Raw genomic sequence first — 24,232 nt, 5'->3', positions numbered from 1 at the left:
ACACTGACAATGGAAGCATGATGTAATAAAGTTAATTTTAATTTCAACCAATATACAGCATTACATTTTAATTTATTAAGATAGTGATTCATATATCCCTTGTTAGATATAAATAATTATACACTGGCAGCAAATATACATCTCACTGTTGATGACTCCAAATCCTAATGCTGTTTACTTAGCAGTAGGAGAGCAACAAGTACCTTAACCACGAATGAGGCATTAACAGGGAAATAAATCAGTGACAGTAGCAAAGACAAGTGTTGCATGATTGCAGAAGCTAAGAAAACTGTATTCTCGCTTATCTGAGTTGAAACAAGAAATCTAAAAATTCTTATAAACGCATTAAGTGTAAGGTTCCAGAAAATTATCACAAGTTCAAAAAAATATGTACACCACCATAGAATCTCAACACAGTCACATCCAAGTACCACTAGAATTTTTAGAAACTGTGACTTGAAAAACTACATTCCTGTGCATTATTCTGTTTGGTGGTCTGTTCTGCTACCACCAGTGTAGATAGAGAGCTCTAAGCAAAAGCAAGAATGTTTTCAAAACTTATGTTTTGGTTTGAAGTTCCACAGCGGTGTATAAAGAGGAAGACACTAGAATCTTTTGAAATATTAGCATCATGCAGTTTAGGTCTCAGGGACATCAACCAAGCAACCCTGGCCTCACTCTAAAAGTGACCTCAGACACAGGGCTGCCTTAGTTAGTATCACTGCCCATCCCCAGGCAGCACCAGTGAGACACAGTGTGTTTCGCGATAATGTCAGTTCACCTCACTTGTACTGAAAATCATCCCATATCAACCAGTTTCAGTAGGACTTGCCCACCTTGAAGATCACCAGTAAACCTCTGCTTACCTTCCAAAACATGAGAAGTAAACTACAATTTGGCATTTCACCCATCATCATCCGAATTAAGTGCTAGGGAGCTTTCAGAAGTCTCAATGCATGTGTTTTCTTATAACAATGTTTTCATCAGTTGAAAGTTGAGTTGGGGAACCTGTGGCTCTCCAGATGTTGATGGGCCCCCAATCTGCATCAGCCCCAGGTAGCAAAGCTATTGGTCAGGGGTGATGGGGCTTGTCCAGCAACACCTAGGGGGTTAAAGGCTTCATACCCTTGTTCAAAAGAAGTGAACTATTAAAAACATGACATCTCTGATGCAATATTTCACATATCCACATTACAGTTTGCTGATTAGCACTAGTTAAGAACAACATTAAAAGTCCCAGCATTTTCAACATGTAAAAATCCCTTTTAATGTCACAATCCATTTTCTATTAGTGTTTTGGAGAAATAAAACATTAAGGGCTTTATATATATATATATATATTTTAAAAAAACTTAAAAATATGTTCTGTGCCATGTTTAATGGATTATACGTACTTAGGATATATGAGGTGCCCACTGGTTTTCAAAGATGTGCACGCACTGGGATTCAGCATCAGACCATTTATTGGATTGAATTCCAACATTTATGAAAGTGAAATCACAGTTAATTGAAGAGACAACATGCTTTCAAGAGTCATTCACTTTCAACATATGCATTACTTAAATGACACTTCACTGAAGCTACTGTGAATCACATTAACACTGATTTCGCGCACCGCCCAACCCCCCCAAATCCTAAAATGCTTAACTAAAATGTTATATGAGACATGGATAAACCACTACTGTTCCCCCACTCCATTCCTTGTAACATCTATGCACGACATGACATAGACGTGTCATACCTTGTCCTCATGGCCAATAGCCAATGATGGGAGGCAGGGGTGGAGCAATGCACAATATGGCATCACACCTTTTTTGTTTAGGTATGAAGAAGGAGAAAGCAGCAGAGTCTACCCATGCCTAGTAACATCTAGTTTAAGGACTGCAATCCTGCACAGTGTTAGGCTCCTTAAATCCTATCAAAATCAATGGAATTTGAACAGCCTGTCTGCAGGATCACAGCCATGCTTTTCAATACACAAAGCACTCAAATCCTTTGCTTTCCTAAAATACCCAAGGATCTTGTAATAAGTTAAAAAGCTCCTCCTCATATATGAAACATGCTGGTAAGAAAGAGTGGATATCTGTCCTCGTAGCTTTACAATATATGGTCACGGCCAACCATTAGCCTTCATTTTAAGAAAGCAAACAAGTGCAGTCCTATATGCGTCTACTCAAAAAGTAAACCCTCTTGGGTTCAAGGAGACTTACTCCCAGGTGTCCTACGATGATTGGCAAGCATCCCTCAAAATGACATTTGCTTTTTTATTTCCTCCAGCCCCATTTACAGTCACATATTTCCACCCAGCACTGATGAAGCCCATTATGTAGCACATTCGCTGGCGTTTCCTGACAGACATTTCTGTTTGGAAAGAGGAAGCGTTTATTCTTTTGCAGTGAAAATCTGCGCTGAGTGCGAAAAGCACATGTGCCATGAAATTGTGGATTCCTTGTGAAAGGCAATAGAACTGGGTTGCCACCAGTGCTGTTTACAATTAAGGAATCTTACTCTGCAGAGAAGCTCACTTCTTCAAAAGGAAAGGTCCAGTTTCATACACTTCAAGAACTATTTGAACAGTGCATTATTTCTGAAGTGATGAACTTTCCTCCAGCAGAAATCAACACTTAGCACAGACGAGCCACTAAGTGTGGTTTAGCTGAAATAGATTTTCAGCTGCAGCTATTATACATAAAATCTCTGTGGTATATTTTTTCCTCCTCATTAAGCATGTGCTAGTATCTATGGATTTAAGTCAGTGCTAGTGAACATTTAAGATTCTATTGGGTCTTTCCTATCATGCATGCTAATGCCATTCAAATGCATATAAGGCTGACAGAAATCATTCTCGATTCAGATGGTTGATGTGCAGGCATTCCAGATGATGAAGTAAATTTTGCAGAGATTTGCCCTTAAATCTCTCCAGCTTTTCCCAAACTTGAGGTGAAGGCCAGTCAATGATAGTCTATGACCTGACCAGAGTGGCTTCTTTAATCACGCCCATGGTTTGAATTGAAGGTAGGCCATGCAATTGCATCAAACTATGACTAAGTTGCACTTACAATGACCCAGCTGCATTGTGTGTTTTTTTTAAAGGGCAACAGCCTTCTAAAAAAAGAAAGAAAAATGGGACAAAGGAAAGGGGACAGAAAGAAAACCCAAATAACCTTCAACATGTAAGAATGGTAACTCCCGCTGAGCCCTACATTTGTTTATTTAAAACTGAATCTACAGTGACAATTGACAGACTAAGAATTATTTCCCTGATTCAATTGTAAAAGACCCAACAGAACACCTTTATGTATCAGTGGCTGCTTACACACAAGTGAATCCTGCAGAGGATTCTAAGCAAAATCAACACAAGGTCTTCCAGTTCAGAACAGATCATACCCAGAATAAGACTGACCCCCCAATGGCTCACTGCCTAGCATCCCATTCCCACCCTCCAAATCCCTTCATTTCCCTTCCTTCTGGGTCACTCTCTCTGTTGCCATACTGCTCTCTGCCTATGGCTCACAATTCCCATATTATGGGGGGGAAGGGGCATTCAAGGAGCGGGCAGAGAAGATGGGCAAGGCACAGCTGAGGTGGTTCCAGTTTTAGAAGCCAATGCTCTAGCCCAGCACATACAGGGCAATTAATTATACAAAGTGAATTTTTAAAGGGGGAAAGTTTCTTATTCCCACATTCTGTTTTCTGTTTGTAAAGTGAGGTCATGTTGGTTGCAGAATGCATTACTGAAAGAACATTCACCACAGCGATGGATGCAAGACACAGTCCTGTTGGTTTAGACATCGTCAAATATTCTGCTTCGTGACATCGACAGGTATCTTCCACCAGGCTGGTACCTGTAGAGTATATAAAGAAACTATATGAAGAACCTGTGTTAAAACAACTGTATGTTATGAAACTTGAAAAGGAAGAGCAAGCCATAATCTCTAAAAAAAATATTCTCTAATTTTGCCTTTTAAAAGATCCTAAATATAAGTTAGAATATAATGATGGCTGGAGAGAAAGAATAAGGTATTTATAGTTACGTGACCCCTTTTTATTTATTGCTGATTCCCACACCAATATGTTTTAAACCTGGAGGATTTCTGACCTTCCTGAATCAGAGTCAAGAGGATCTTCACCAACCGAGTCAGCATTAAAGTCCAGAGGTTCTGCATCTTGAAGAAGCTCGACTCTGTCCCTTTCATTCCTCCCATTTGATCTGGTGTACTTAGAAGCTACTGCTTAAAAGAAGAAAAATATTTTTAAACCTTTTAATCAATCAATCAATAAATCAATGGTACTGTCAATAGGCCATCAGGGTTTCCAAAGCTCAGAGCATATGGCTTTGAGGGTTTAGAGCAGCTTTTTCTCTTCTTCTTCTTCTTCTTCTTCTTCTTCTTCTTCTTCTTCTTCTTCTTCTTCTTCTTCTTCTTCTTCTTCTTCTTCTTCTTCTTCTTCTAATGTGTATTTTCCCAAAATCAGCACAGCATATCAACTGGCTTTAAGGCAGCACTCAGCACTGGTTCATAAACTTATTTAATTATTTTCAAACTTGATTCCAAGTTGCTCATACTCAAGTCTCATCAAAATCTCTAAGAAGCAGACTAATCCACGTATAGCTGGTTGCAGGACCGGAACCAAAATACAGAAGACTAGCCATGGTCCTCAGATAAAGAAAGCAGTTGTCAGGCCTGAACTAGCAGGTCACTCCTCCCTTTAGGAAGAGAAAAGATCACTTGGCAGGAGAGAGGTGTAAATGCTCTGTCTCGGTTTCATGAAGTTGATACAGAATGTACAAGCGAGAAAAAAAGCTAGCAGGCAAAGGCCCTATCTGGGCTACCCATTGAAAACAGTTTCACACCACTTTAAACAGTCAAAACTCCCCCCCAAGAACAGTGTTAACTTTACTTTCCAAAGGTGCTGGGAATTGTTTAGAGACCTCCACTTCTCTCATGGAGCAACAATTCTCAAAGTTCCCTGGGAATCATGGCTCTGTGGGGGGCATAGAAGTCTCTTATTAACTCAGTACCCATTACAAACTACTTACCCGGATTCTTTGGAAGAAGCTATGTTTGTTTAAAGTGATAGGATGCTGATTACACAATGGATAGTGTAGATGCAGCCTAATTTACTGCAGTGCTGGAAAGAACCTAAATCTGAAATAAAGAGGAGCACCATAATACCAGTACGGTGGTACCTCGGGTTAAGAATTTAATTCGTTCTGGAGGTCCGTTCTTAACCTGAGGTACCACTTTAGCTAATGGGGCCTCCCGCTGCCACCGCACGACGTCTGTTCTTATCTTGAAGCAAAGTTCTTAACCCGAGGTACTATTTCTGGGTTAGCAGAAGCATCTGTAACCCGAGGTACCACTGTACTACTTCTGTTAAGCAAAAGCCATGGCAAACAAGATAAGCTCTTACATCTAGTTGTATTAGTCTCTGTGAAGCTAGACTCTTTTTGGTCTGTTTGAACATTTCTGTTTCTAGAAGAATCTTCACGGTTGTTCCCATATCGTTCTTTCCATTCCTGGTCAAAAACAAAACAAAACAAACACATACAACAGATTGTATAAACCTATACATCCTCTAACACATGTAATAGCAGAATAATATTGTTTGACAATTATTCTTATTGCAATGATATTAAATCACTCTCTCCAATCTTCTGAAATCTTTATAGATTTACAGTATAGATCTCCAGGATCCTTATTACAGATTAGTGGAAAGACTGGCCGGCACAACAGAGGGGCAGACCTGCCTGCTACAAGTCAAAAACCTTTCCTGTTCCTTATGTAGGTCTGTGGTTGAACTCTGTGGGGCACAACTTCAGCTGATAAAAATTAGCATCACCTTATTTTAAACCACATAAGGTGAGCAACTGATGTTCTACACAGAATGCAAGTTTCAAATGTGCAGTAATAACCTGGTGCATTCCTAAATAATATAACCAAGGCAGCAATCTTATACAAAGCTAGGCATGCCATCAAGGATAAGGCTACCAATGACTATAAGCCACAATGGCTATGCTCTACATCCAGTGTCAGAGTCTGCACACTTCTAAATACCAGTTGATGGGAAGTGTCAATTAGAGAGAGAACTGTTGCACTCAGGTCCTGCTTGCAGGCTTTCCACAGACATCTGTCTGGCCACTGTGAGAACAGGCTGGACTCTGGCCTGATCCATCAGGGCTCTTAGGTATTTAAGTTTAACTCTGCACATAACTGTACTGTGTTTCAATTCTGACGCTGTCTCTTACTGACTAGGAAAAATAGTGAGCTGTTCATATATACCCTTCTCCTGTTTTCACCATCTTCCTGTCTTTGCCGTTTTCTTTTTTCTAAAGAGAGAGAAAATACTTTCATTTACTTTTTATTCCTCTGTAAATTTAATCTGAACTTCTACTTTTTTATACTTTTTTTTTACTTTTTAAACTTATTTCTATCGATTCATATAAACTTACAGAATTTCAAACAACAATGCTCTGTCCTAGGTGGTTTTTGCTGTTTTTTCACTTTAACAGTGAAAAAAGACAATCAGAGAAATAGCGGGGAGGGGGGGAAGAAAACACAAACTTTTACAAAATTAACTTTTTCTTAAACTGCACTTAATGCTTCATATGGTCCTGCACCTTTGAGTTCCAGTGCACAATATACTCATTTTTCCGTTAACGCATTATCTACCTGTATTCCTTCCCCGACTAACAAAATTAGACAATTCAATCATGCACAAAATGTTTCAGATTTGCAGTAGCTCTGAAAAGTAGTTGGTTTATCTTTCTTTTCTCCCTATTTTGAGAAATGCTAGCAGAGGTGCATATATAGGATTAGGTGCCATATTAGGTTACATTCCTAACCTCACTTGTGTGGGAGTAAATTTAATTGAATTCAATAGGACTCACTTCTGAGTTGACATGGTTAGGGCAGTGATGCTAGCTTCCATCTATTTCTCTACAGTCGCTTACAACAGTTTTAAAAATTAAAAACCATAAAATATTTCTTCTTCTTTTTACCTCTTCTGATTAACTCTTTTCCTTCATCTATTAAGTCCGAAGTCATCTCATTGTCTCCCATGAACTGCTGGAATCCCAAAAGATTCAAACATCGAGTTCCTAAACTGATAAAAGAAGGAGGGGGGGAGTTCTTTCCATTGCCAAAAAATAAAAGCATAGACATCAGCCACAAGGTGAGATGTGACCTACTGCCTTTGGGGGGGGGGGGGTTTGACTTCAAAACTGTTTTGACCTCAATTCTAGGGTGAGACTGAAAGGTGGCTGAACTTATTACTTCCCTTTCCTGACCCCTCCTCTGCTCTCTCAAGTCAGAAAAAGAATAATATAATGAATGAGGGGGGGCACTCCTATGTTACACATAAATGCAAATGCACTAGATGATCTTTGGCATCCCTTCCAACTCCACAATTCTAAAAAATGTGATTTGGGAAAAGTGACCCCCCAACTGTTTCTCACTTCCAAAGAGGAAATGAACATAAATAAGTGAACATATATGGTGCATGCGGGGAAACTGGGTTTTTTGGGGGGGAAATCTGAAGTCCAGTTTCATTAAGAAATGAAAGCTCGTTCATAGTACTCCTTTAAAATCCTTAAAATACATTTAATGCTGAAGTGTATGTACCAAGAACCATTATCAACTTATGGATACCTACAATAGAATACAACTGCTTGTTGTATTGTATATGGGAGAAGACACGAGTTATGGGAAGGGTAGAGTAGCTTACTCTAAATTCTATGGTACAAATTCATTCTGGTCACTTATGACCTGACTATGAGCTTGTCTTGCATCCCATCTTTTTCTACCCACACTAACTCAAGAGGCTTACTCTGCTGGTAAACATTAAGGCTATCATAAACTAACTTAACTGGAAACAGTGGCAGAGCTTCATGCTCCGGCACCGGGGGGCGGAGAGCAGGCGGGGCAGGTTGGCGCGCCGCCCGGGGGCATGGTGCACCGCCCACAGGGGCGTGGCACCCAGTGCGGGCGGGCGGGCAGCCGAGATAGCACCCCACCATGATTGCGCTACCAGGGGGCGGTGCACTCCCCCCGCACTCCTCTTCCTCTGCCAGTGACTGGAAACAGTGTTACAAAAACAAAGGAAGCATGGTCGACTAAGCACTTGAAGGTTGATGCTAACAAAGAACGTTGATATTTCTATTACTGCGCAAGGATGGCACCTGTTTAATTAAGTTTTCCCAACCCTTTTGGAAACACCCAAATATACAGGTGAAGAAATGGACTAGCCATTTCAAATATCCCAGCAAACAAAATAAATCTGAATTACTTGTTACTTACCTAAAGTAAGTAGCAACACAAAGAATGACAACCAGCATGGGATAATAGATATAAAATCCGTCTGCAATGAAGGACAACACTTTCATGGATCCCATAATCTGGAAGGCAAAAAGCAACAGAGGTTTAATTTGGCGATTTTGACCACTGCTCAGGTGTTTTCGTTACTGCAACTTTAAGGCATTAACAAAGTAGTAACCAATTCAATAATTAAAACCCCAGATTGCCACTGTAATTAGAGCTATGGTAGGCTAATGAAAATCCTTCAAAGGCTTGGGCTAACAGGTATGTTTTTACTTGGCGCAACAGTGCTAACAATGCTGGTACCTGTTGTGCAATTCCATAATTGGGACATTGTAGTACCACTGGCAGCTACTTACCAAAGAACAAAACTGGATTATAATTTGCCACAGATGACAACCAGCAAGGATGTTGGTTTTATGGTCTACCTCTTCATGAGTACAATCAACTGGAATGGGAAGTCTGATGCCCATTTTAAATACACCAACTCAAAGTAGTATTTTTTAAATGTATTTTTTATTAAAGATTTCTTGGTTTGCAAAAGTACAGTGGTACCCTGGGTGGTACCTCGGGTTACAAACACTTTGGGTTACAGACTCCGCTAACCCAGAAGTAGTACCTCAGGTTAAGAACTTTGCTTCAGGATGAGAACAGAAATTGCGTGACGGCAGCGGGAGGCCCCATTAGCTAAAGTGGTGCCTCAGGTTAAGAACAGTTTCAGGTTAAGAACGGACCTCCGAAACGAATTAAGTTCTTAACCAGAGATACCACTGTATGTGCAATGTCTCTTTTTTCAAGTTACATTTTCTACAGGCCAGTTTCATTTGTTGAGACATTAGTGTTACATTAGGAAGAAAAGGAGGGGGGAAGAGGTGGATTTTTTAAGAGACAGCTTTTAGATGCAGATCTAACAACTTGCTCTGTGCCACCACCTGCTGGCAGAAAAGTGGCGTGTTCTGTTTCCATGGCAGTCCCGATGCAATTCAAGGAGCTGCTGCTACTGGTAACTACTCAATGCCTCAAATAGGTGGGGGCTGCATATTTTATTGCAATGACCTTGATCTGCTGCAAGTGTCATTTCATGATTCAGTTTAGACTCAAGCTGTGTACAACAAGGGCGCACAGAGGATGCTTTTGGTAGTTACCGTCAAACCACAGAACTCTAGAACTAGAATACATTCTTCAGCAGGAAGGATAAGCTGTCATGGAGCCATTTTGCATATAGTATTTTATTGCACTGTTTTTTATTAAGAATTGGCAGGCTAGAAATCTATGATTATGCTATATGTCTAATTAAACATTATGGGTGCAATACAATAAAAAGGCATAGAGCAATCCAAATCATTGCACTGGACTTGGTGGTTGTGTTTATTTTGAGGCATTCCTCCCACCCAACTCTGCTGGCCTCTTGCCAGCCACTACCAATGGAGTGATGCCAGCATCACTTTACTGATAAAGGGCTCTCTCTTATGCCCTCTAGGACAGGTGTGCCACTGGGAGATCCCTTCAGGTGGCATTCCAGAGGTGGGGAGCGGCTGAGCTAGCTCAGGATCTATTCAGCTGTCATTGTGTGGTAAGACCTTGGTGGATTTCTGCACCAGCTCCTGGCTGGTGCAGAGATCATCCTCCCACTGCCCCATATTTCATTCTGCCACTATGTACAGCAGGGCTGTGAGTATGGTCCTGCTGCTCCACAAAGCCCCACAAGTCAGTGGCTGGGCTTTGGATTGTAGCTGTAAGTTCTTCCCAGTTCATTCAGTGGAAGAGTTGGGCATCTTCTATTGAGATTAAGAGGATTTAAGACTGTGGATGGATGTAATATTATGTAATGTAATGCAATATATCAGTTACTGCTAGCAGAAACAATGTCCAGCGTAGGGGTACACATATTTGAACTAAAGAAGAGCTTCTATCTGGTAAAAAGCAGCCAAAAGAGAAGTCAGATAAAACCCAACAAAGTTGAAATCTTGAGCTGAAATCAACAATATCCAATTGCAGCATCCTTCTTGTGCAATGGACTTACACACACACAAAAGGAATTTTCCAAGCTTCTCCTCCCCAGTGGGGAAACCTTCCAGAGCAGGATGGGTGTGTGTGCATGAGGCAGGAAAGGACAGACAGAACATCACTTCCAGAAAGTTGGCTTGGCTCTTACCCAATGAAACTTTCATTTTTGGCAAAACACTTTCAACTTTGATCTGTGAACATCATTTAACATCTACTGTTGAAACACATTACAGCAAAACATATTCTGTTTACTTACAGATGTATATGCAGTTGGCTGTTCTAAACTCTTTGCAATTGTTGAATCCATATGAGTCAAGCCCAAGAAATTCAGACACAGTGGAGGAGTCAAACGGCAAAACAGCCTGCATAAAAAGAGTTGGCAATTCTGAAGCAGTTTTCTTCTGTATTTGGCATCTCCATCTTCCTTCCACATTACTAAGATCTTATCAACCAACCGCATGCTAACTATCATCTAGGAGCTGTATCTATATTTTTCATGTATGCCTATTGCATGTTTTGAGCACTCTCTGTCATAGATTCTTTCAATGCTTAGTAGTAAACAAAACAGCCAACATCTGTGTCTGTTCTACAAGCAATTGTCACCAACTATCAAGCATTTATATATTGGGGTGGGAATCTATTTGGTTAGTTGGCCTGATGTCTAATTGAAGTCAGGACAATCATTTTCCTTTCCATGGAACTTTATGGATCCTGGTGTCTTTTGCAGTGCCTGCAAATCCTGCTTTTAGCAGGAAGCTGTGTCTTCCCCCTGCCTCACATCTGACATCATACATGACATCAAGTGTAGGAGAGGTAGATGTGGCTTGATGGTATCATGGGCTAAATGGGAAGGCCTAGCAGACCTAATTAGGCAAATGGACAAAAGACTTCCCAACACTGATATACTGTATTTGAGGTGAATCCAAATCAAGGAAGATGGTGTTCTTTGGATGTACTTGGGTTATGAACTAAGTATGTTATAGTGTAATTTTTGCATTGTGTCACCTTTAACTATTTAAAGCTGTTCAAGAAATACACTAATTAACTACTCACATGCCACTGAAAAGCAAACTATATGCATCCGTCTGATGGTGAGAAGCTAAATAGTAATAGTTGAACACACGGATCCTGAAGACAGTAGAGTAAACACAGATACTGAGGAAAAAGATGGTCAAGAAACAAGCCATCTGCAAAACAGACAAAGATTGTGTTTACAGTCAAGTATAATCTGCTTTGTTAGCTGCTTTATAAATTGATCATGCATTCTTTATACAAAGGGTTATAGCATAAGAACAGACTATGCAAATGCAAGGGTGCAGATAACACTGTTTTGCATGATGCACAAAACAAGGGCCTACCAATGACATGCTCTTTGGACTTATTCATACTTCTACTGACGTATCTTGGATCCCGAACGTCCTGGAACCTGGACATTTTGGCTCCCGAATGCCACAAACCCGGAAGTGATTGTTCTGGTTTGCAAACATTCTTTTAAAACCTAAACGTCTGACGGGGCTTCTGCAGCTTCTGATTGGCTGCAGGAGCTTCCTGCAGCCGATCAGAAGCCGCGATTTGGTTTTCAAACATTTTGGAAGTCAAACAGACTTCCGGAACAGATTCCGTTCAACTTCCAGGGTACAACTGTACAGTATATTTCTCTGCAAGGTCACAAGTCACTGTACTTGATTGCATGGAGAAAACTTAGTGAGAATAAGGCTGTACCATGGGATCAGCTGCCAATCAGCTGCATGACCATCCTACTCCCCCCCCAAAAGAAACAGCTGTGAGATTACTATGTACAGACATTTCCTCACTTACATGGGAGTTACATTCCTGTACCACACATATACATGAAATCATGTATTGTGGGGAACACCATCTGAAAAGCCAGACTCCACCCACAAAAATCCCCCGAACTCCACCACAATTGCTCCCTCCAAACCACCGTTCTCAAACTCCAACTCTAAAACTATCAGAAGATACAAGCGTTTAAGAAACCAGCAAACTACTCTAGAAGTCCCAAATGTCATTAAGAGTTGATAAACTGACCTCTATGTAGAAATAGTTGTAATTCTTCTCTGCCAGTTTTATGAAGACTGCAAACAGAGACAGAACTGGCCTTGTGCTGAAGAACGTGCATTCCGACCATACGACAATGATAGAAAATGTGGCCAAAATAATTGCAAGGATTCTGTGAAACCATGGCCTCAGCAGACACTCCCAGTACCACTCTGGAAAAATATATATGATTACTGAAAAAGTTAATAAACGAGGAAATAGCAAGGGAAGGAAATGTAAAAATCATTTCAAAGCAGCTCATTTCCTCTAACAGCCACTGTAGAAATGAATGACAACTATTATGATGAGAAAGAGGACTTTAAGTTGGGTACAGGAGAAATGAACAGACATTCTTTTCTCCCGCAGCCTATTGTAACTGTTTGTGCAAGCACTGCTGGCGCAGGTTGGAGTGATCTGGGCAGTGTGCTGTGACGGACTTTAGTTTTTACTATTTGTTTTCTAGCATTTTGTATCCTATAATATGCAGAACAACACTTACCAACAGTTGGTGTATAGAGATACCGAGCAATCTTGTTTTCAGGTTCTTGAGATGGAAAAGTATGAACAAACTGATGAGTTGCACTGGTTTCATTTTTTGCCACATCCTCCAGGTAAAAGGCTTGCTCTAAAAGAATTCGCCACTGGACCTGTGTACGACGATGCCTTTGAACAGAATAAATTACCTACGGAAACAAAAACAACATTCTAATTATTTACGGCAATAATTCCAGGGTGGCGGTAGAGAGATAAATAAACAGAACAAATGGCTCAAATATTCCACCAAGTGAGGAAAGTATTACTTCCTTAAAAATGCACATTTTATTATTATTCTATTGCCTTACTCATATATCTCAAAGTGATGTACCACACACACACACACTAATGCACACACAAAACAAAAACTGAAAACAGCTTCCCATGCACAGCAATGTCTATGGCCACCCGTTATGTCTTATGAATTCGCAGTCCAAAGTTGCAAAGTAGAATGTGTGACATGACATTAAACGCACAGAGACTTCACTTTCACCTTAACTTTTTTTGATTTATTAGTCTTTGATTAATTTTCTCCTGCCTCCCCTGCAGCATCCGGGCTAAGTATTCTCATGCTTTGAGCGACTTCTGCACAAGTTTTTACAACCGCCTTGGAAATATTTTTTAAAAATCAATTATTGGTTCAGATGCACACCAGCTCTATTAGAAAAACAAACCCTTTTGGAATGAGTATACAAACCGCGTTAGCTGACTGCAGATTCACCTAGAAATGGAACAGGTCTACATAAATTTAATACACGTTTCAGTTAAGCTATCTAGTTACCTGCTTATGAAGTTTAGCCAGGTTTTTCTCTGTTGGATAGGTATTGGGCCTTTCTTCAAAGTCTTCATAGTCATCCATGTTCCTACCCATTCTTTCCTGATACTCAATAGGACACTGAAATGAAAAGATAATAGTCTCAACACATATTAACAGCACTTACACATCACCACAGCAAAGCTAGCTAGCCTGAAGCCCTCATAAGTAGCTGCTGAAAGGACACTTGCCTCCTTCCTTTTTCTAGGCCAAGACTTTCCAGCCAGAAAGGGAGTAGGGGTTGCCTCTCACCTTCTCCTCCTGACCCTCTAAAGTGGCAACAGGAGCCAGAATAGCTCCCTGTGGAAAAGTGTGTGTTATAGGATAGCACCATTTCAGCCAGAGAGATTGCTGTGATGAGTGCTGCTTCTTGGCTACAAGTGTCTGCTGCTGAGATGGGGTAGAGTAACAGGTAACAGTGATGCAACAGCTTTCTTGTGATTTGATTTTTGCTGCAAAAGCTGTTGGGAGGGGGACAGAATATTAAATCAATAAATGGAAAAACTCTACCTTCCATTCTTCCACACATTTTCCATGCTGCTTCTGCACCATGATTGATTGACTGATTGATTGATTGATTTAGGACAGACCCCAACCAGTCAAGCAGACAATGTCATGGCATAATGGAAAGAGGAGGGAGCTAACTGCTTGGCCAGGCAACTAGGCTGGCAAGCCTTGCAGTGGTATTTTCATTACCCATGATAAAACGTGATATTCAATAATATTGCAAAGATAAATTTGTTACCTTCTTTAATATTGTGTCCACACATTTTCTCAAAGGGTGGTTGTATTTGAAGCTTTCATTAACTTTGCGAACCTCCTGTTTGAGAGAGAGACCAGTTGAGTCCCCGCCCCCACTTTCAATTCATGTGCAATTCAGCAAGATGCAACGCTGCTAAAGTTAAAAATATTTTCAAAAATAAGATTGCAGTAGGACTTCTATCAAACTGCCAGCAATGCATTCTTATTTATGACTTCATTTCACCCTGGTGGCAAAAAGTGGTGGAAAAAATGGTGGAGGAGGAGATGGGCAGGGGGAGATATGGGAGACACAACTTAGCCACTTTTGGCTTATAAAACAAACTGGAATATCAAACCATCAGGAAGCAGGGAATTCCCCATGCATAAGCAAAGCATAGGGTATAATCTGAGATATTTTGTGAGTTTTTTTTTTTTTTGCTTTAATGTACCGTAATCTCCAAAGCAAATGAGGGTCTTAACTTCCATCCACACTTAGGTTGCAGAATTAACTTGCCTCCATTATATCCTCCAAGTTTTCTTCTGCATCTGCCTTTTCAGTCATCAGTTTAGCAGCCTTGAAATAAGTCTTCATAAGAAGGTAACCTTTCTTTGCTCCATTCCAGTGAGAGCGTGGAATTTCAACCAGGCCATACCCTAACAGCAGCACCAAAAGGAAAAGGCCCCAGGTGTTGGCAGCAGCTATTCCAATTGTCTGAAGTTGACTCCTAACATAGAGATAATTACTAATTATCTTTATGCAAACAAAGCTCACTCATATATTTAAAAATAGAAATTCATTCTCTCCCCTTTATTTTTAATTTAGATGAACATTTCTTTTGCTTCACCCTCATTATGTGTGAAGCATTAAATCAGGGATGGGGATCCTTTTGCCGACTAGGCCTGCCATCATTGCTGATTTGATCTGTGAGGCAGTTTCCCACCACCTGTGTCCACCTGCTCCACACTTGAACTTTAATAATAATAATAATACCCCACCCATGTCATATGTAAGGCCACAGACTTAGAGGAACAATTAGGTGCCTTATAATGCGTTTCTGAGTGTTCTTTCGTGTCTGGCTTCCATTTGGCACCCTTTGAATTTGGCAATGCAAGCCCTGCTTGGATTGGTTCTGCTTGCAAACATGATTGGAGCTCTGAGTGGAGTCGGTCCCTTCTGAAAACAGAGCATGCTGTCAGCACTGAAATGAAATTTCAGGGGCAAGGGGAGTGACAAAACTTTGGCGATGCTCAAATTACCTTTTGGTTCCTAGTCTGACAATTTCTGAAAAAATCCAAGTTATGAAAATACTATATGTATTTCACTATATGTGACATAAAATATGTCTTCTAAATCTAACCCCATAACATAGATTTAAATCAGCTGTGTACCAAAATAAAATCATCAATAAATAAAGATCTTAAGTATAAAAGTGTATAGAAAATCTTACCATTGCAGGTTGAACTTTGGATTTATAGCCACATATATTAAGAATGCTCCAAATATCAGAAGGTAGGTCCCATAGTAGATTGCATTTTCAATTAGTGCTGTTTTAATCTTTCCAGTAATGGAAAAACCTCCGGACCTAGCATATGACTGCATAAAGGGTAACAGAATCCTAGAAACAAGCAACAAAATTAATGAACAAAACCATTTCATCTTACCTATCCACTATTCATTTGTTAGCATAACATGCCTAAAACAAAACATAACTGTAAGCCTTGGAAAAACAGTGGCTATAACTTCTGAAATCTGATGGACTACATCTCCCATCTGCCCCAGCCAGCATGGTCAGGGATGTTGAGAGTTGTAGTCCAGCAATATCTGCAGGGCACTACATTGGTTAACCCTGGATTAAAGTAACCAAAAGTTCTACATGAATGGTCAGTCCCCAAGTACTTACAAATTAAACAATACTAAACAAAATTTTTGTTCCTTTGAATGTATTCATTTGAGCTGTTTCAAATCTTCCAGAAGTTTCTCCAGTTCCTTACCATGTTAAGAACTGTGATGTCCAGTATACCACCCGCCAAAAGATTGGCATAATTCCATCAGGAATATAACTCCATGGTTTGAAACATTCATGTTTTCTGTAAAGAAAGAAGAGCAGATTTACGTATAACATAGAAGAAAGCATCATTTTTCTCCAAAAGTCATGTTTAGTTGTATCAAAAAAAGATTATGTTATTGCAAAGTAACATTAATTCTTTTGTTCATAAAATCACAAATTAGTCTGAAATGGAACACTGTGATATTCAGAAATCCATGCTGCTTTATTTTTTTAATAATAAAAAAAGCCAGAAACAACAATCATAGAAGCCTTTTAAAAAAGGCCGAAGTACTGTAATTCATATAATGGGCACTATTTAAGAGTCATGAAAGCAATACATGCAAATTAAAGTGATTTCTTTGAGTCAAGCTGAAGATTAGAATAACACCTCAGCTATAATTATTCCATCATCACACATGAATAAAAATTTCCACCCTTCTCAATATGGGTTTTACACCATAAATTGTGGATTACTCAGACTTTACAATGGTTCTTTAACTTCAATCTTCTTCCTAAAACGCATGCCTATCATGTTTCATACGGCAAATGAGGAATCAGAGAAGAAATTTGGTTCACAGTGATCCAGTGCCTACTCTGGCTTCCCACAGGTTTGCAGGTAATCTTACTGGCCAACTAAACCTACAAGCAACTGATGTCAATGAGCTTCAACGTGCCAAAGTCTCTGCAGGCTATAAAGATTGCCTCCCCACCCCACCCCCGCATATATATCCCATCACAATAATTAAGAATAGCATTTTGCCACCTAGATCTCTTAGGTGCAGAGCATTTTCAGTAGCTACTCCACAAACCATAAACTGACTCTTCCTATAGGGACACCAAGATAATCTTAGGCATTTGTGAAATGTTGTGATACCTTTCCACTTTAAGATGTGGTCGTTAGGAAATAAGCCAGGGGAAGAGGAAGGGATACTCTGACTAAACGTTCCCTCCCGCCCCCCACCCAAATTTTCCAGTTACAGCAGTACTTGAAATAATACAACTTCTAAAGCACAATCAGATTTTAAAATGCATAGAAACCTTTTAAAATGAGAGATTTATCCTTTTCTCATTTGTATATTGATGGGGGCTTTCGGTGCCCATGCCACACAGAAACTGAACTTTAGAAAAGAGTAGATCTTTTACTTGTTTCATAAAGTAACTAAGGCATTTTCTAGTCACAGAAAAGAAGTAGTTTAAGATTGCTATGCATAAGAAGTACCTTGGAGCAGGAGTAGTGTATGAAACATTATTGGTGGTACTTTCAGGTGGACTAGATTTCAGATTAACCTTGCATCGATTGTATATAGTCTAGAAGACAACAAAAAAAAGAGTCAGTCATTAGAGAAAAGTGAAATGTTATTTTTGGGTGGGGGGAAGGTTATAAAGAAGTCTGGTAATTTAGTTGCATATTTAAATCTAATACAGGCAACTCCCCATTTATGAAGACGCTTCCCCACCCATCAACTGTGTGAGAGCCACAATGTCCGTCCGCTCACACGCAAGAGACAGGGGGACAGTGTGGCTCTCACACAGCTGATGGGTGGGGAAGTTTCTTCCCCACTCATCAGCTGAGCTGATACAGGCAACTCCCCATTTTACTCGACTTCGCATATGTGCATGGGGGTTCAGAATATAACCTCCATGTAAATGGGGAGTCACCTGTATTCATTTTCACCATAAGGTCAAATAAATTAGCTTTACTTATAATGCACCATTTCCAGGTATTTATTTTGTGGCCATGTACGGACGCGGGTGGCACTGTGGGTTAAACCACAGAGCCTAGAGCTTGCCGATCAGAAGGTTGGCGGTTCGAATCCCCACGACGGGGTGAGTTCCCGTTGCTCAGTCCCTGCTCCTGCCAACCTAGCAGTTTGAAAGCACCTCAAAGTGCAAGTAGATAAATAGGGACCGCTACAGCTGGAAGGTAAACAGCGTTTCCGTGCGCTGCTCTGGTTCACCAGAAGCGGCTTTGTCATGCTGGCCACATGACCTGGAAGCTGTATGCCAGCTCCCTCGACCAATAACACAAGATGAGCGCCGCAACCCCAGAGTCGGTCATAATGGTCAGGGGTCCCTTTATCTTTACCTTTATTAGCATAGAACAGGCATAAGTAAACTCGGCCCTCCAGCTGTTTGGGGACTACAATTCCCATCATCCCTGACCACTGGTCCTGTTAGCTAGGGATGATGGGAGCTGTAGTCCCAAAACATCTGGAGGGCCGAGTTTGCCTATGCCTGGCATAGAAGGAATTCACTGATCAGAGCAGCAGAGCATGGGTCTGACTGTCCAGACCTGGTCCGGTTTACTGTGGATCATAACCATCAGCAGTCATGCTCATGCTGGGGAAACTTCCTACATGCAAGCAACTTTGTCAGAATGGGGAGGGCCTCAAGATGGGTCAAGGCCTTACTATAGGCCATGAGTGGCATTTCTAGGACCAAGAGAACAGCTGTGCTCCTCTAGTGATAGTTCAAATTAGTCCTGGCAAAAAGAGGGTAATGAACACTGCAGGAGCTTCAAAGAGGTAGGGCTAGGGAAAGCTGGTGAATTGTGCCTCATTTTAATCAGTGTAACTTTTGTGGCATAACATCTACAAAAGGGCTAGGGGGCTGTAAATACCAATGATCAAAATGGAGCCAAGCTGAAATTTCATTCTAGACAGAGCAATGGTATATAGTGGACATCGAAATCCTCACTCACTTCTTATTTTAAATTGTTTCCAATATTGCCTGCTGACAAAGGATTATTTTGAAAATCAAAGCTTTCATGAAACTTGATAAACTTTTTAGAAGTATCAGTACTGCCCACCTAATAAAAGAAAATCTGCTACTCCTACCTAGAACACTTTATGCATAATAATCAACTTTCATACAAAGTGGGGAAATAAAATGAAATTCCTTACCGTTGTGACATCCAAAGGCAATATAAATACTATGAGAAAACAGAGGTGCCAAGCAAGTAGAGTAGCTACAATCACAAGCTTGTGCTGCTTTTTGAAGTCTCCATACCGATGTAGTATGATTAATGCCAGAAAGAAGACAACTACTATCTCAATGCCCAAAGCTGCACCACTCATTATTGTCCGCTGACTCCAACAAGGACGTATAGCTCATCTATAATAATGTCATAGCTATAATAAAAACAAACAACGTTTAATTAAGTTCTCTGGTCGATGATTTGCAATAAACATCCTGGCTGCATTCAGATCACAACTTGGATTAATAGATATGAATGAACCATATGACCATGCATGCAATCACTTTGCTACTCCCTTCACACAAACAAACATGGAAGTCTCCCGTTACCTATAAGTTCCCTATTTTATCAGAACCAAAAAATTATGATTAACAGCTTTGGATACAGGTAGGTAGCCGTGTTGGTCTGAGTCGAAACAAAATAAAAAAAAATTCCTTCAGTATGCAAAGCATGGCTTAATATCCTGGCTTGTTCTGTGCCAGTTAATCATCACTTGTGCACCCACCACAAAATACAGGTCTACTTTGAATCCTAACTATATTGTAGCATTTCAGATGAAATGCTAAGGAAATGAAGAGCAGATGGCCATAATTACATCAAAATACCCAAAAAGCCCTTTGCAGTCAGTTGATTTCATTGTTTGCCTAGTACTGTATTTAGTTTTGGACCACAATCTGAAGTGCTTTTTTTAAGGCTTAACTCATAGCTCTTGCCTATTTGACTTTGGGATGTTGTATGACTGTGCTCTTAATCTGCATCTTGGCTGTTAATTCTCCCCCACGCTGCTTCACAGCACTTTAATTTGATTTCAAGTCACTTACTGTACATAATGATTAAACAGTAACAATGCATTCAGAATGGCATTAATAGCCTTTAAGTGCAATTTAAGTCTCTAAAAACACTCACCCTGGTTATGGAAGTATGTCTGAAAATAAGCAGCATCACTAGAAGTCCCCTTCTATACATTTTTATTCAACTTGGCTTGGGGCGCATAAGTGAAGTACTTTGCAATTCCCTGTCAGCTGAAGGAGTGGCCAATTTAAATGACAGCAAGGCGGAACAGAAGGAGCATGCACTCTCTCCCAGTTTCCTACTCAAACCCTCTTATTTTTAAGCTGTTTTTCTTCCAGCAAGGCTACTTCCAGTTTCAGAGCCCAGCTAGAGGGAAAAAGGCTTTCTAAAAAGCATGGTGTGCTCCAATCATTCCTCACCGCTTTATTTCGATTGTGGAAATAGACTTTATTCTATGTTCAGCATGTTGCCATCATATCCAGGTTGGCCCCCAAGAATGCTGTATAAACCTGAGTGGCTAACCTGTGGCCATCCAGATGTTGTTGTATACCAGCTCTCATCAGCTTCAGCCAACATGGCCAACAACCAGAGATAACAGCCCAACAACATCTGACAGGCCACAGGCTAGTCATCCCTACTCTGAACTTCAACATTGCAGACATACAAGAGAGCGGAAAGAGTGGGAAAAAGTTCACCTAAAGTGTAATGCAGGTTGAAGGCAGTAATTGGAAGTTACAAAGAAAGCAATTCTGGACAATTTCCATAATTAAATATATGGCGTTCAAACATTTTATGAACAGCTTCAGACCAGGATACCTAAAGAACTGCTTCCCACCATAGTAGCATGTTTGCTCTCTGAGATTGTCTGAAGAGGCCCTATCACCATAGCTGCCAAGTTTTCCCTTTTCTCGCGAGGAAGCCTATTCAGCATAAGGGAAAATCCCTGTAAAAAAGGGATAACTTGGCAGCTATGCCTATCACATATCCCGTTAATATCTGAGGCTCATTTGACAAGAATGTGTAGTAAGGCTTTCCCTGTTGCTGTGCTCATCATAATGCCTCAGGAGATCCATTTGGCTCCCTTCCCAGTGATACTCTGATTAAGATAGAAAACCTTTGGTCTTTTAAGATGCTTCGATTTCTGTTCCTGACTTTTTGCCTGTTATTATTTGCTTTAGATTTGCAGTGGGTTTTGTGTTTCTTTTTAATGCTAAAAATATATTAACAGTCTTCACAATGGGACGTGTTCAGTGAAGGTTAAGTGATTGAAAGCTTTCTGAATTGTAGGGTGAAGAGTTCAACACTCCTTACCTGTATATAGCCTTTCCATGCTTGTGAAAAGGAGGTATAATACACACACATGAAAAAATGCTAAAATTAGACTTATTCCCATTCTTTTATTTCTGTTCTGTATTTAACAACTAGCCTGCCAAGCTATAGGCAACCACGAATTCCATAGAAGTGAGTGAGCAGCTGTTTGGCAGAGGAAAGACAAATTGCTTCATCCTCCTTCTGCCAGCAGGCCAGCTGCCAAACAGAAGGCAATTTTGTTTACTAGCTTGCATTTACTGCCTGGGGAGAAGGGGATTCTGCTCCTCCAGTAAGAAAAGGCAGGCAACTAGCTTCTTGGTCGACTAGAGAAAAGGTGCAAGCTTTGGCAGCTTTATTTATCAGGCTGTTTTAATCCCCTCTGGACTTCCAATATGAAACATTTAAACTGAAACATCAAATTCCATGAGACCAAGGCAGCAATCCAAAGGAGCATATTTATCCACTTTTCATATGCATGTCCAAATTCCTGCCTTCACACTAGTTTGCCTTTCAGAATATGCTCCTTAAGTTTCTCTGGTCTGGGGGAAGCACTTTTCAAAGGGAGCATTTCCCTCCTTCTTTGTGCCAGAACCTCTCCTTTAAAATTTCACTAATGTTTAGGTTAGCTTTTCTCCGATGTACATGGTGGGAGCTTTTACATGGGAAGAACTACGGGGAAAATAATATGACCCACTTCCCCTAGTGCCTGAAGCGGTAAAGTTAGAATTTGACCTAATGTTTTGTAGGACAATCTTCTATGCTTGGCCTAGGCAAGCTACAGAACGAGGCAGTGGATTGTGTGGCAGTAGAATAAGCTGTGCTATTTCAGAGTACAGTGGAACCTCGGTTTATGAACACCTCGGTTTATGAATTTTCGGTTTATGAACGCCGCGGACCCATCTGGAACGGATTAATTCATTTTCCATTACTTTCAATGGGAAAGTTCGCTTCAGTTTATGAACGCTTCAGTTTATGAACAGACTTCCGGAACCAATTACACCCATGATTCAGTTTATGAACGCTTCAGTTTAAGTACTCCGGGGACCCATCTGGAACGGATTAATCCACTTTCCATTACTTTCAATGGGAAAGTTCGCTTCAGTTTATGAACGCTTCAGTTTATGAACAGACTTCCGGAACTAATTGTGTTCATAAACCGAGGTACCACTGTACATGTACTGGTAGAGGGCATGCCATTTTTAAGAGATACATCATGTTATTATGTATCCCCCTACAATTAAAAAGTTAAAGGCACCATGGATAAAAGTTAAAGCTTAGCTTGCATACCTGCTCCACTAGTTTGCTACTTGTGGGAAGCTGGTGCCAAACATTTTGCTCTGATTTCATTTGAACCACATCAGCGAGGCTGATCAGTAGAGTCTTGTAGTCTGGACAGCCCAGGACCTCCATACACACTGCCCAGACTTGCGCCCCAGTGCTGCTAATTGGGGGGGGGGGTGTTGTTATTTGGGGGGGGTGTTATTGGGTTATTGTTCTTATTTTGATTTTATATATTGTGATCTTTTCTGTGAACCGCCCTGAAATCTCTGAGTATAGGGCAGTATATAAATTCTATAAATAAAATAATGCAGCTGTTTGACTTCATCCCTGGAGAAGCACTCCATTGTCTCTCGAGACAGATGGATGCCAACAATATATTATTACTACTGTATTACTATTATTAATCACCCATCACCCTAAGTCCACAGGGCGGTTTGCAACATAAAAACGGGTGTGGGTGGGTGGCATTCAGGAAATTCAGCAGACAAGAGGCACAACCCATTTTGCTGCAGAGTGGCTGGTGCGTCCTAATTTTTACCTATTATGTAGAACTGTTCTCTCTGTTGCAAAGGCTGTCAGGAGACAATACATACCTTACAGACGTTCGCTACTAGAATTTAGAGTGGCCATACACCCTGTATTATTAATTATTATTATTATATATTTAGATTTACGTGCCGCCAGTCAATCCGAAGATCACAGGGCGGTTTACAAGAGTACAAAATGAAAACACAGCAGCAGCAGCAGCAACAATGCCCCCTCGGCCCTCCCCTAAGCACAGCTCATCTGCAGTGTTTTTTACACTTGACTCTCTCTGGCCCACATTCACAGGACCACGAAGACGAGGCAGCGAAGCGGTGCCCTGAAGCCGCCCGCCCAACCACAGAGAGAAAGCAGGCTGAGCGGGTCGCAGCCTCCCCCGCTATGATGGATGGGGCGCATCAGGGTCCCGTTTAAGACTTGTGGCATTTGTTTTCCAAATTTGGGAAGAAACGTCTCTTCCCACCTGGGGAACTTACTCAGCGCTGACGGGGCGAGGCCTCTCCCGGCTCCATCGTCCGCCGCTCACCTCTCAGCTCTCACGGCAGGCTCCCGCGTCTATCCGGCGTCGACTCTCCTCAGGCACCAGGCCCGGCTCTCGTCAGCGGAGCATTAAAGCCGGCTGCCGGCAGAGCCACGGCCGCGCCTGGCATTTCCTGTTTCACCCAATCGCTCGCCGCCGCCGCCGCCTTCTCGTCACGACTCGGCCTCAAGCCCGTGAGGAAGTATGGGTAAACGGGAGAGAGAGAGAGGGGAAAAAAATCCAACCCACACAAAATATACTTTGAAAAAAATATTAAAAAGCCCTTTCACA

The 24,232-nt window shown here is 40.9% G+C and overlaps 1 protein-coding gene across 3 annotated transcripts; it reads right to left on the bottom strand.

Annotated features, from left to right (window-relative positions):
* Positions 1 to 18: 18 nt before the first annotated feature.
* Positions 19 to 24,078, bottom strand: LMBRD2 (LMBR1 domain containing 2). Of its 3 annotated transcripts, none has more exons than XM_035100600.2 (18): positions 23,885 to 24,078; positions 19,421 to 19,648; positions 17,737 to 17,825; positions 16,462 to 16,557; positions 15,918 to 16,085; positions 14,984 to 15,194; positions 14,474 to 14,548; positions 13,696 to 13,809; positions 12,880 to 13,063; positions 12,372 to 12,553; positions 11,376 to 11,509; positions 10,579 to 10,684; positions 8,298 to 8,395; positions 7,001 to 7,104; positions 6,282 to 6,328; positions 5,413 to 5,518; positions 4,100 to 4,232; positions 19 to 3,845 (listed from the first exon to the last, which is right to left on the bottom strand). In XM_035100600.2, the coding sequence occupies exons 2-18, from the start codon at positions 19,592 to 19,594 to the stop codon at positions 3,785 to 3,787; spliced, it is 2,082 nt and encodes a 693-aa protein (XP_034956491.1). In that variant the 5' UTR covers positions 19,595 to 19,648; positions 23,885 to 24,078; the 3' UTR covers positions 19 to 3,784. The 3 variants fall into 3 exon arrangements, with proteins under 3 accessions (XP_034956491.1, XP_034956489.1, XP_034956492.1); XM_035100598.2 differs by having other exon boundaries at positions 23,898 to 24,078; XM_035100601.2 differs by having other exon boundaries at positions 4,100 to 4,229; positions 23,898 to 24,076.
* Positions 24,079 to 24,232: the final 154 nt, after the last annotated feature.

The sequence above is a fragment of the Zootoca vivipara genome, chromosome 11 (assembly GCF_963506605.1).
Source record: "Zootoca vivipara chromosome 11, rZooViv1.1, whole genome shotgun sequence".
Classification (NCBI taxonomy): Eukaryota; Metazoa; Chordata; class Lepidosauria; order Squamata; family Lacertidae; genus Zootoca; species Zootoca vivipara.
This window is presented reverse-complemented; position numbering and strand designations above follow the sequence as displayed.